A 13951-nucleotide genomic window follows, 5' to 3' on the forward strand; every position below is an offset into this window, starting at 1 on the left:
CTCCCTGACTAATGCCTCTGGTGCTGTGAACCCAGCAGTACCGACGAGGCCCTTTCACTGGAGGAGAAGGATCTGAGGGACCGGGAGAGGAGGATGGCCAATAACGCCAGGGAGAGGGTGCGCGTGCGGGACATAAACGAGGCGTTCAAAGAGCTGGGACGCATGTGTCAGATGCACTTAAAATCGGACAAAGCACAGACCAAACTGATCATCCTTCAGCAAGCCGTGCAGGTCATTCTGGGCCTCGAGCAGCAAGTGCGAGGTACGGTCCGCGGCGGGGGCCGCCCTCGCCTCCAGGAGCCCTCCGTGCCCGGCAGCGCCCGCCCGCCCACGTGCGCCGTGTCCATGTGTCTGTGTGCGAGTGTGTCTGTGTGCGCGCTGCCCCCTCCTTGCCAGTCTGCCGGGCACAGCCCCCCTGAACCCCCGCCTCTCGTTTCCTCCTTGCCCCCTCATGATCACCCGCTCCCCTGCTGGAGCTCCCTCCTCCTCCACTCCGAGTGCAGATGCCTTTATCTGTGTCTGTGCCGGCGAGTGCACCCGGGCTCAGGGTGAAATAGTGAGCTCGCTCTCTCCTCCTGCCCCCGACCCCAGCCACCCGCTCCTGCCCTTCCCCACAGCTCCCTCCTCAGCCAGCAGGCATTTGTTAAACAACGGCTCAGGGCAGAAATAGTCTCTGTTCCCAGAGGGAGACGCCCTGGCACAAAGGGGCAGGAGGGAGAAAATCCCAGGCCCTCTGACTGGGGGAGAGGTCAGGAGGCCAGAGTCAGGCTTGCTGTCTCAACAACAGCTTCTAAGACAGGTCTGAGTCAGAAACCTTTGGAAGCTTCCTAACACATCTAGGGCCAAATAAAGGCGGGAGGCCTCCGTGGCAAAGCACCTCAGGGACTCCTCAGTACCGAGGGAGATGGGGTCAGCCCTGAACAGCCAGTCTCTTCCCTCCCTTAAATCTCCTCATCTGTAACATGAGGCAATGTCAGGGCTTCTCCAACTTTTTCCCTCGCAGCCCCTTTTTGCCCAATAGTTTACGTGACCCCAGGTATAAAGGTGTATATAAAATAGGTGTATAACTCAAATATTTACTGATAATAAATCATAATTTCATGACGCCCACGTTCAGTTAGGAGGCCCCAAGTGAGGGACTGGGATCCCTTCTGTCTCAAGTGAAGGTCCTCTGCCCTCACACCTCTGTGCTCTCGTGGGTGGAGCTCCCTCCTGCTCTTGGGCTTCCTTCACTTTCTGCCTTTCCTGGAGATCCCTCTTCCATGAAACCTCCTCTGATCCCCTCAGCTGTAGTGTCTGCTCTCTCCCCTCCGCTTCTCCTACACACAAAGTCCTTGTGCTCTGGACTGTCTCGGCTCCACATCCTCTCTGTGTGTGTACGGCCTCTCCCCGGTAGGAGTGGAAGTTCCCTGAGGTCACTCACAGGGTTTCTTCCTCTTTGTCACCCCGTGAGTACTTGACTCATGGTACCCTAATACAGAGTAATGGGGGCTGACCTTAAACATCTTTCCTGAGTTGTGCCTTCCCAGACTGAGTGGCCCCGTGCAGCCTGGCCTTTGACCCTCCAAACCCCCTCTCCGGAGTCATTCCACCGTCACTGGCCTTCCTCAGATGTGCACATGTGAAAACGTGCTTGTTGAGCAGGCCGTGCCCCAGGGTACAGGGGAGAAGGCTAGTGTTTGGAGAGTCACAGAGCCTGGGTTGGAACCCCAGCTCTGCCTTGCTTCCTCTGTGTCTTCAAGGGCTCCAGGAGATGGGAGATGGGCGGAGATGATTTGAATCAGAAAGAAGGAGCCCTCCACCTCCCAGAGAATAACAGATTCCTTCAGGTCCCCTTCCTTTTTTCCTTCCTTGCTGCCCACCCTTTAGAGGCAAAGCCCCCAGCCCCTGCCTGTCCCCAGCTTACTTTTTCCTGTTCTGACTTTCCCATCCACTTGTCAGTCTTGGCCTGCCAAGCTCTTAGCTCCCTGCTCCTTCCTCAGGCATCTCCCCATTGGGTCTGTGTTCTTGCCCCCCTGTCTCAACAGAGCGCAATCTGAACCCCAAAGCTGCCTGCTTGAAGCGTCGGGAAGAAGAGAAAGTGTCTGGAGTGGTCGGTGATCCTCAGATGGCACTTTCAGCTGGTCATCCAGGCCTGGGCGATGGTCATAACCCCGTTGGACATATGTAAAGGTACGGCGCCTTTCCTCTCTCCTCCAGCCAATGGGACTTTGTCTTACAGTTTGTCAAATTAGCCACTTTGGCCATTTGGAGAGCCACTGGGTGAGATGGCTTAAGCACCAGGGTAAGCTCCCCAAAAGTCTGGAGCACTGAACCAAATCTCCTGAGCTAGAATTAATAGGGATGAATGGAAAAAGCTGTGTGCTTGGGTGCAAGAAATCAGCTTCTTGAGTACCAGAAAGGAGTGGTGTGGGGCACATTTTGGGGGAAAAAACAAACCTGGGAACGAGTTTGAATGGACTGCAGGGATGTGATTCAGCCCTGCGTGCACCGTATACAAGCATGGCGTGTATCCTTTATGTGGGGTGCGTTTGTAGGCATGCACGGGCCCAAGTGTGTGGGCCTAGGTGGGTGGATATAAGCCCCAAAAGCTCATTAAGGCCTACTAGCCATAGGGAGGTGATGGGTCCACCCATCCCTGCCCTGCCCACTTCTGGGATGCCATCTTCACTGCATTTTAGAAATTTAACGGCCGGAATGTCCATAGGAGCATGACCAGTGTGGTGATAGACCTCAAGTAAGGTCACATAGGGATCAATGGAAGGAACTGAGAGTAAAGAAGAGAAGATTCAGGGCACATGAATCTTTTCAGTATCTGAAAAGCAGGCAGAGAAAAAGCACCAGGAACAATAAGCAGAATTTTTAAAGGCAAATTTAAGCTTGACATTGGGGGAAACTTCTTAACAACTCAAGTTATCCAGTAGTAGAATGGGCTGCCTCAGGAAGTCATGAATTCCCTGCTTCTTATTGGGGGTCACAAGCAGAGAGTGAATGACTGCTGGTCCAGGCATGAAAAGGGGAAATCCAAAGTCGCTTCCAATTGGAATTCTGTGGTTTTGTTTGGGCCCCTTTGTGAGTCGTCCCCACAGCCAGCTAGCAGCCCTAACCTGTGAGCATCCTTGTCCTGTTCTCAGTAGGAGTGGACAGCTAGCCCACTAGCCAGCCATGCTAGCATGTGACTGTCTTAAAGTCATGAAAGTCCAGATTCTAGCCTCACTTTGAGTGCTGATAATAAGAATACCAGGTATGCCTTCTTCCCAGTCTGCTTGTGAGGCTAAGGAGAACAAACCATTTATTCATGTGAAGACTTGGAAGTCAGCATGAAGGAACTCTTAAAACCCCCCTGACCTTGCCTTTATCGTACTGATTTCCTGATTATGAATAATACATGTTTCATCTGACTCCTCATATCTGGAACCCCACCAGAAATCCCTACGGCAGCCAAAATAGTGGGCATAGAGCTATGTACTAAAGTGCAGACACAAGAGAAAGCCAGATCTTCACATAGAGCTATAATTAGGGAGGTGAGTTTGTTCCCAAGTCTACAGTCAACTGAGAAAGGAGGTATGGGGAAAATATGTTAGAAATAGTTAAATTGATAACAGTCGGAGATAGGAGGCAGAAGAATATAAAGAAGGAGGAGGAAGAGTACCAGTTTTTATATTTGAAAAGCTCTACAGATATCTGGTATGATCTTCACAAAAATCAATTATTGTCCCCATTTTACAGATGAGGAAAGTGAGGGCAAGGGACTTGCCTAGAATCTTAACACTCCTGAGGGTCTGAGATCTAAGCATACATGAGAACTCAAAAAGAATACTAATTGGGTCCATTCAGTAGAGGAACAAACATCCCCCTAGCCTGCATGGTAACTGATATACCAGGCCTGGAGTCAGAAAGACCTAACTTCAAATCTGGCCACAGACATTTACTAACTGTGTGAGCCTGGACAAGCACTTAGCTTCTGTGTGCCTTAGTCTCCCCATCTGCAAAATGGAGACAATAATAGCACTTACCATCGGGGGGCCATGAGGATCAAAGGAGATAAAACTTGTAAAGCACAATATAAATAGTTCCTGTTGATGTAATTTTTGTGCCATCCAGGAAAGACTAAGTAATATTCAGTTGTTCCTGATGCTGAGGTAAAGTGTCATTAATCGACAGACTAGCATTTATTAAGTGCCTGCTGTATACCAGGCAAAGACCCAAAGTAGGTAGTTCTGGTCTCCAAGAGACTTGTCTTGTATAATGAAACGCGATTTTCTTCTTATCTTGAAATTGTTTCCTGACCCTTACTGATATTTGGTAGTGGTATATTAGGAGCATTGCCTGTGGGGCCCCAAGTGTTGAATTTTAGTCATGACAATCATTTAATACCATGAACAAGCCACTGAAGTTTTCTCAGCCTCAATTTCCCCATCAGTAAAATATGACCTCCAGTAACCCTTCTGAGAGCTTAGGTTACCTTATCCAAACCTTTAGTTTAGTGTTCAGGATTATCTGTAGCTACCCACCCCCTGCAGATAACTGAGAATAGTCTGTATGTGGTAAGAGATAACACACCATCATTTCAAAACATGGCCCCAGAAAGCACCTGGGTCTTACACATCCTTGTGGTATGTAGAGCAGCACCCAGCCCCTTAGAGCAACAGCCTGCAGCTCCTACTGGGGTGTGCCTCTTCCTCCCGCAGGGACGGGAAGCCTTGTTTGTTTGATCAGCTGCTGGATGGATACCCGAGGGGCCCCCTCTCCTTCAGAGCCCCCAGATTTTCTCCTCGTAATTCTCAACCATTTGCTTGCACCCCCAAAAGAGCTCTTGGCCTCCACCCTAGAAGAGCTCTCCTGGATTGAGCGCAAGGAGATAAGTTTAGTTTGTGGAAAGAATGGATTGAGGGTAATGTCAATATTAGAAGCCAGCAACCGAACTGGGCTGAACTGAGCTGTCTCTGACTCTGGACAACAGTGGCAGTAACCCCAAATCTGGAGCCCTTTCCAGTTAACAAACTCCTTTTTTTCTCAGTGGCTCTCCTAGGAAGGAGGTGCAAGTGTTCGAATCCATGCCTTAGAGATGAGGAAGCAGAGGCTTGAAGAAGTGAAAAAATGCACATGGACCCCCATCTCTTAAATACCAGAGCCAGGACTCCTCCTGTTCCATCCGTGCTACTAGCTTACATTTTCTTAGCGGGGATGGACAGAATGATCCATAGTTGTTTGGTTGTGACCCCATTGGGGGTTTTCTTGGCAAAGATCCTGGAATGATTTGCCTTTTCCTTCTCTAGCAGGAAACTGAGGCAAATAGGATTAATTGATTTATCCAGGACCATACAGTTTTCTTGCCATTTCTTTCTCCAGCTTATCTTGTAACAAGTGTAACTCTGTAACAAGTGATTGTGCAGCCACCACTTTGTCTTCAGTAACAGTTCACTGCCTCTCATATTCTACTTTTGGACAACTCCAGCTGTTGGGAAGTTTTGTTTTATTGAGTCAAAAATCTGCACATATAGGAGCACATGTACATACCCATCCCTTCTCCCCTCCCTCTCAGGTCTGAATTTATGACCTCACGATTGTCAAAATCAAACTCAGCAGAAATTGGGCAATAAACTGTCAGGCTCTTCTTTGTATCCATTGCCCATGACACAGCCAGCTCTTGGTCTGGGTCCAAAACAAAGCCAGCTCAGTCCCAATACTCCTACCTCCGTCCCTACTACCACTGTCCCCTGAGGCGTGTGTCATCCTGTGCTCCTGGATCATTTTCTGGGAGGACAGGTTAGCTCCACCTCTGACCACCCCCAGAGGCCCCAAACTAAAGGCTAGAGTCAAAAGAGTTGGGGCTGGTGAGCCATAGTACAGAGGAAATGGAAATGGTTACATCCAACACATAATCCAGAAGGCCAGTTGCTTTAGTTTCTGCTGTAGGATCCCATGCACCTGCAAGACCTCTCTCATAGCGTTCTAGCACTAAAGCTAGAAGGAGTCACAGAGGTTATCTGGTCTAGTGCCTTCCCATCCACCCTGACCCCTCAAAGAAGACAATTGAGACCCAGGGAAGTTAAATAATTTGTCCAGGTTTGCAAGTGGGCAGAATCCAGGTTCTCCCACACTACCTCACTTCTAAGACCCTTCCCAGCCCTGATTTTTCTACATTCTCAAAGACCACAGAACTCCAGGGTTGGGAGGAACCTCTAAGGTCATGCAGTTATGCCTTATCCAAGAGTCCCTCTGCAGCAATCCTAACAAGTAGCCATCTGGCCTTGGCTTGTAGACCCCCGAGGAAAACGAGCCCACTTCCTCCCAGGGTGGTCCGTTCCATGTGTGAAGAGTTGAGCATATTGGGAATCTTTGCCTTATGTGGTGCCTGGATTTGCCTTTTAGTAACTTCTTTCTATTCCCAGTCCTGCCCATTAGGGCATTTCTTCCAAGTACAGCCCTCCCAATACACGGGTATCATGTTGGAATTTTTTTCCCATTCTATCCCCAGTTCCTTTATCTGACTTTCATACAACCTACATTCAAGACCCTTTACCATCTCTACCACATCTGTGAAAGAAGAGGCTTAGAACTGAAGACTCCTCGGGTCCCTTCAGAGCCTCCCTTTGGACTCCCTCCAACTTATTGATAGCCTCCAGATCTGAACGCCATTCTCCAAAATGTGTTCTGACCAGGGTTGTCATTCTTCAGCTCTGACATCCTATGCCCTAAAGTCCTTTTCAGCTCAGAAATTCCATGTTGTAAAGACTTCCCAATGCTGTTATTTGAACTTTGTGACATGCCAGTTTCCCATCTCACTGGGCTCTTTGGCCCCTTCCTTCTCTCCTAGGTCAGCCACCCCAGGAAGCCTTGTGACTCACCCATCTTTCTAAAACAGAAAATCCTGGCCCTTCTCCTGCCAACGCCTGTCCCTAAGATGGGAGACCCTGGCACACGCCGTAAGGAGCGATGTTTTGGTTTTGGTTTTGGTTTTGGTTTTTTTAAAGAAAAGGGGGAAAAAGAAAAGAAGGAAAGAAAATAAACACTTCATCAAAAAAATTGCCTTAAGTATAAAGAATGGAAGAGTCAATACATATCACTCAGTTAAGAAGGGGAGACGCTGTGTTAAACTTGGCTTGTTCACAAACAGCCAGCAGCAAATTGTGCCTAAGCCTCATATTTCTTTTTGCTGTTTTTTTTTTTTTTTAAGGAGAGTAAAAGAACATTAGTTATGAGATTTTTTTATGTAGAAGAAAATAGCGATACCTTTGGGATTTTTTTTTTTTTAAAGCTTCTTTTGCGTATGTTTTGTAAGCGACAAATTTTTTTGTATAAAAAAACAAGTCTTGTGTCCCATGCTTTTCTGCTGCTGTTTCTATAGTTAAATGTTGCCTCTCTACGATCAACCAGATTATTAAAAGTTGTATTAAAAAGAGACTGGGTTAAAAAGCAAGGTTGACTCCTCGGGAAGCCGCTCAGTGTGAATGGAGCCATGCGGGTGTTTCTCGGTTTCATCTTGTTTTTGTTTTTTTTGTTTTTTTTTTTTCTGTTTGGGCTTGATTTTTTTTTTTTAGTGGTTTTATTTAGGGGACTTTTTTCTGTTATTTTAAAAAAAAATCTGGTCCCAGGCTCCCTTCTGCTCTCCCCTCCCCACCTACCCCAGCTGTCCAAGTCTTGTGTTCCCTTCCTCTTACATATATCTTCCAAATAGAGTTCATGGATTGAACACACCTTGTTGCTCTGAGCCACCTCAGATTGGGAGGAAGTGGGCTCTCCCTGCTCCCTCCCCTGGATTCCCAGAGGTTGAGCTTCCTGAGGCTGCCTATTCCCTAGTTTCTTCGTAGGAAGTCTTTCAGGACTGGGAGGGGGGATCACAAACATTGCTGCTCTTTCTCTCTCCCTCCTTCCTTTCCCACCAAAAAGTATGAACTAGTGGAGTCCTCCCTCTATCCCTCCCTGTCTCCCTCCGATTGCCTCTCTCTCCCATCCCACCTCTACCCTGCCCTGGCCTATGTGTCCTGGGACAGCTCATTTATGTCACTAAGCATTTCTGACCGATGGGGCAGAAAAGGAAGGGGCTGCATCAGGGATGGTTCCCCTAAACCAATGGAATCATAGAACCGGTCCCTATCCAGAGGCCATTTCGGTCATCTTCATGTTGATTAGTCATCAGGACTCTTGAAACATCTCGTGCTTTAGGGAAGACTTAAAGAGTCCTGGATCTTTTGCTGTATTTGGGTTGGGGAGAAAAGCGTCTTGGAAGATGCCCCCATCCCCACCACCGTGAAGAAGGAACCCTTGCCCGGCACTGCCCACCAAGGCATGTAATTCCATGTGAAGGGAAAGTGCCTGATGCACATCCCAAATGTGTGCTTGGCTGACCCTGCTTGGTCACCTGCTGAAAACACCCCAAAGATTATGTCCAGCCAACACAGCCCTCCTCCTCCCCTCCACACACACACTCACAATCCTCATTCCCTGACAGCCAAGAGCACAGAAGCCACACACACACTCAAAAAAACCAGGAGGACCATCCCAAGTTCTCAGGTCCCACAAATGCCAAACCTCAACTCGCTGCAGTTCCTAGAATGGGGCTTTGCTTTCTGGATCAGCTCAGACCCCATAGGAAATCCATCAAGAGACAAGTACGGCCTTTGGCTATTCAAGAACTAACGAATTGCCATGAAATATGCCCTAAGATAGTGTTTTCCTGCTGAGTGATAGAGAACGGCATTGGGCTGCTCCCCGAGAGTGGGACTTGTTGGGTCTGTGATGTGACCCTGTAATACTAAGACCTTCCCCATTTGAAACCCCCCCTACATACCCACCCTTGTCCAAAGAGAAGTCACTTGGAATTCTTAGTGGGTCCCATGCCCAAGGTGGCTGTCCCTATAGTCCCAGACAAAAGAGGAGTCCCTCATATCCCTTTTTAGGCTTTCTTCTCTGGGTCAAGCGGGGCACACACATAGCTATCCCATGGTCAGGAAAGCAGGGGCCTGTCCCTGTATGAGAGAGACGCCAGTTCTCACCTTCTACTTCCAAGGACTCCTGTCTGAGGCAGACAGCTGCCGCCGCCTCTAGTGTGAGCCAAGAAATAATGAGCAAGCCCACCACTCCTTCCCCTTTTGGGTACCTTGGAGAGCAGCCCAGGCATAGAAGTAAGCTACTCCTTAAGAAAAGAGCCAACCTTCCATTTTCATCTTGACTCCCAAGAGTCTGGGCTTTTGTCTGGGAGTGCCCTGCTGGGTGATGAGTTAGCACTTACATCTCAGTGGCATTCAAGGGATCAGATGCTAGTAGAGGGGGAGAGAAAAAGGATCTCAGAAGCCCCCTGTTTTACAGATGAAGGAACTGATGCCCAGAAAAATGACTTGCCCAAGATCCCATGACTAGTAAGTAACAAGCAAGACATCCCCTTGGAATTTCCATGGCTTGCTGCCAAGAGGAGAGCTGATAGGGTTGGCCTAAGCCCGTCCACCAGGTGATAAGGGAGCACAGGTCACTCAGTAGGTGCAGGAGAATGTTTTGGGCTAAACTATGGGAAAGGAGTTGAAAGTCTTGGTAGAACAGGGAGAGGAGAGAGGACCAGTAATTCTCTCGCCACCTGTGGTCTTGGCAAGCAGGGAGATGTTGGCATCTCCATTTTCACATATCTAGAACAAGGGGCTCCCATTTCTGGGGCCAGAGAAAATGCCATCCATCTGCCAGTGTCTCCCAATTCAACCTCACCCCTTGAAAGTCCCCCCCACCCACCTGTGAGCTGCACCTCCCTCTTGGGCATGCTGCTCTCAACGTTCCTCACTTTTCAGTGGGTCAGGACAAAGTGGATAATCTCCAAGCCCTACCTCTTTCCTTCCCTCCCGAGCCAGGCAGTGGAGACCATCAGCAGAGAACAAAACTTCCCCTGTTTCTGCGCCTTACTCCCACCCCCCCACCATACATACCCTTTCCCCGTCCAGTCACTCAACCCATGAACTCTTGGGAACCCCAAGTCTCAGGAGAGAAACTGGGGAGGGGAGGAAGATTGAGAAACTAGTGGGATTTCTTCTTGGCTTTGTTTGTGGGGTTCCCTCCCCATAATCCTTTGTTGGGGAAGAGGAGCATGTATTTTTGTTTTGTTTGGGGTCCCATTTGAACCCTAGTTATGGTGTTGATGTTGCCTGCCAGATGTGCTTCATGACTGAGGAACCTTGTGCTTAAATCAAATAACACGTTATAGTTTCAAACTATTTGCTATATGTGTGTGTGTATGCATATATATGTGTGTATATATACATGTTTGCATACACACACACATGTATATTCCTAACCCAGAAAAAAGGAAAAAAAAAGGGTGGGGTGGGGAGGGGAATTCACAATTAGGGGGAAATTGTGTCTCTGAGTGCCTCAAGATGACTGGTTTTTGTTTTGTTTCTCATTTTTAAAAAAAAGTAATTTTATACAAGTGTCAAAACAGCTGGCTGGATTATTTGGAATTTTTAAATAATCCTAACTTTTTTAAGTAGATTTTGAGAACTGTCTTGTATATAACAGTAATGTAGCAATAAATGTGACATTTTATAATAATATCCCTTCCCCTCCCCTCCTTCATATCTGTCTCTATGTTGTATACCTATGAATGAAAATTTAAAAAAAAAAAGGTTGTAATAAAGGTTCTACCTTGTACTTAAAAAAAAAAAAAAAAAAAAAGCCCTTGTGTCCCCTTGGAGGCTGATGTTCAATTGATTTGTGCTAATTAGGGGATTGGGGGCTCTGAAGCTTCAGCAAGCTCCCCAGTTGTAGTCAAGTTTGTGCAGAGAGTTGTAGCTGCACGATGGAGGAGAAAGTGGCAATCACCAATGGCCTCTGAAGCTGGCCGTTGCTGTTCCAACTTGGTCTGCACCCAGGTCATATCCTGGACCCCCACACCCAACTAGTTCTGGAGAAATTAAAAGGTCATCAAATTGGGAACTGGAAGAAACTTTTGAGACCCCATCATCCATTCTCTCACTTCACAGAGGAGGAAACTGCAACTCAAAGTTAGGAAAATTACTTGCCCATGGTCACATCAATACTAAATACATCACCAAGTAGGGATTTGTTCTTCTGACTCCATTATCTAGGACTCTTCCCATTGCCTCACAATAGCAGGGGCTATTGGAAAAGAAATAGAGGACATTTTTCACAATCTTTTTTCAAAAAAGTTTTTTTTTGATACATTTTATTTTTATTTTGGAGGATTTATAGAAAGAGGAAACTTTTCAATCTTTTTTTAAAATTACTTTTCATATATTTTATTATTACTTTATATTGATTGCTGTATATATGTCTCTTTTGCTTCCCCTCTCTGCTCCCCCACACCTAGTAAGTCATCCCTTATATAATGAGCATCTGCATACTTGCTAAGCTTGGAACAAAAGATTTCTTGAAGGGGGATGGAGGGGAAAGAAAGGAAAGAGGAAAGAAGGAGAGAAAAAGAGGGAGGGAGAAAGGAGAAAGAAGTAATTCAGGAAAATTAAGCACGTTACAATTATGTCTACTAGTGTATGCAATTTTCTGCACCTGTACTTCTCCACTGATGAACATTTTTCTTTTTCTATTTTATTATCAATAGTATTTTATTTTTCCAAATACAGTATGATTTTTAGTATTCATTTTTGTAAGACTTTGTGTTCTGTTTATTCCCTCCCTCTTTCCCTTACTGAATTTTTTCAAGAAGAATGTGGATAGTTTGTTTAGGATAGCTTCAAATCCATACATTTCTATGTATGGTATGTCCTTCCTGACAGTAGGAGTTTTCTTGATTTAAAGATGGAAACATTGAAGTCTAGATAGAATGAAATAACCTGAGGTCATACAAGAGGAATTTTTCCCCCAAAATGCAAAGATAGTTTTCAACATTCACCCTTCCAAAACCTTGTGTTCCAAATTTTTCTCCCTCCCTTTCCCTTACCCCCTTCCTTTAAACACTATAGTTAAAACATATACAATTCTTCTATATATATTTCCACATTTATTATACTGCACAAGAAAAACCAGACTAAAAAAGGAAAAAATGAGGACAAAAAAAAAAAAAAAAAAACAAGCAAGGAAACAACAACCAAAAAGGTGAAAAAACTATGTTGTGATGCACCATCAGTCCCCATAGTCCTCTCGCGGTGCAGATGGCTCTCTCAGATCTATTGGAATTGTCCTGAATCACCACATTGTTGAAAAAAGCCAAGTCCATCAGGATTGATCATCGTATAATATTGTTGTTACTGTGTACGATGTAATCTTGATTCTACTCACTTCATTTAGCATCAGTTCGTGTAAGTCTCTCCAGGCCTTCTGAAATCATCCTGCTGATCATTTCTTACAGAACAATAATATTCTATAACATTCATATACCATAGCTTATCCAGCATCCTCCAACTGATGGACATCCATTCAGTTCTTTGCCACTATAGAAAGGACTGCTATAAACGTTTTTGGACACATGGGTCCTTTTACTTTTTTTATGATCTCTCTGGGATACAAGCTCAATAGAGACACTGCTGGATCAAAGGGTATACACAGTTTGATAACCCTTTGGGCATATTTCCAAATTGCTCTCCAGAATGGTTGGATCATTTCACAACTTCACCAACAATGTATTAGTGTCCCAATTTTCCCACATCTCCTTCATTTGCCATTATCTTGTCATCTTAGCCAATCTGAAAGGCCACATAAGAAATTTGGTCCCCTCCCCAGGCAGTTGGGGTTAAATGACTTGCCCAAGGTCACACAGCTGTGAAGTGTTAAGTGTCTGAGGTCAGATTTGAACTCAGGTCCTCCTGACTTCAGGGTTGGTGCTCTATCCACTGCATCACCTTGCTGCCCCACAAGAAATTCTTAACGTGAAGGTAGGAAGGCCCTAACTTCCATAGATACCAAAATATTTCATAGTAGGGCAGACCTGAGGACACAGGAGATGCTCATGCACTGGGAAACAGCAGAACACAATGTGGGACAGGAAGTGAATAGCACGTTACTAACAGCATAGAAAACTGAAAAATATAGAAATGAATGGGAAGATTTATATGAGCTAATGCAAAATGAAGTGAACAGAACCAGGGAAACCACTGGGACAATAGAAAGAACATCCAAAAAGAAATCAAAACTGCTATATGATTATAATCAAACTTTATTATAATCATATAGCAGTTTTGATTTCTTTTTGATCCTGAAAAAAAATGCAAAACACCTCTCCCGCCTTTCCCAGATATATGGGACTTTATGTGGAATCTCGAATGATTGTTAAACATACATTGGGCAATTTTGCTAATCTATTTTTCCTTTCTTTTTCTTTATTATATGGAATTGGCTGCCTGAGCAGGGAGAAAAGGAGAGATTTGAAAATATAGGTGACATGGAAATTAAAGATGCCAGTGATTAACATTGCTTCTGGGAATTCCTTCTCACCCCCAATAAATTCTCATGTTTTAGATGACCTGGGTTAAACTCTCAGCTCTGCCACTTACCATGTGTAAATCTGGGCATGTCATTTACCTCGATGAGTCTCAGTTTTGTTATCTGTAAAAGGAAGTTCTGTTCAAGAACTGGGAGGGGAAGGAGGAAGTTGATAACTCATTACTTATCAAGTAGTCTCACTATCCTTTTCCCTATTCTCTTCTTCCTCTCCCAATTCTCACGATTGAGAGCTGCTCTCTGGAGGAAAACTCCCTTTCCCAGCTACCACTCTGTCATTCGTCATGCCCAGCTTCCTCAGCTCTACCCCAACCCTGGCTAATTCTATCTTTTCCATTCCTGTTTCAAGTGCTGGAGGAAGTCACACAACAGTTCAGCCTAGAACCATACAAATGTACATTATCGAATCACTGCTGTACCACAATCCTTATAGTCTTTCCTCATTTCCCCTCTTCTACTTCCCTTAGAAACTGTTCTATTCTCAAGACACCTACCATTACCCCTCACTTATCCTCTCAACTGAAGACCATTCATCAGTTTTAAGCTTCTCCTC

General features: G+C 45.7%; 1 protein-coding gene across 9 annotated transcripts in view; it reads left to right on the top strand.

Moving 5' to 3' along the window:
- Positions 1-7407, top strand: part of TCF3 (transcription factor 3) — a 94497-nt gene extending 87090 nt beyond the window's left edge. For 5 of the 9 annotated variants that reach the window (XM_031948143.1, XM_031948142.1, XM_031948144.1 and 2 more), the window contains 2 exons: positions 2028-2172; positions 6821-7407. In XM_031948143.1, coding sequence (XP_031804003.1) covers positions 2028-2170 — 143 coding nt within the window. In that variant the 3' untranslated portion in view covers positions 2171-2172; positions 6821-7407. Of the gene's footprint in view, positions 1-35; positions 263-2027; positions 2173-6820 lie in introns of all 9 variants that reach the window. The other 4 variants (XM_031948145.1, XM_031948139.1, XM_031948146.1 and 1 more) reach the window with 2 other exon arrangements.
- Positions 7408-13951: the final 6544 nt, after the last annotated feature.

This window comes from Sarcophilus harrisii, chromosome 1, assembly GCF_902635505.1.
Source record: "Sarcophilus harrisii chromosome 1, mSarHar1.11, whole genome shotgun sequence".
Classification (NCBI taxonomy): Eukaryota; Metazoa; Chordata; class Mammalia; order Dasyuromorphia; family Dasyuridae; genus Sarcophilus; species Sarcophilus harrisii.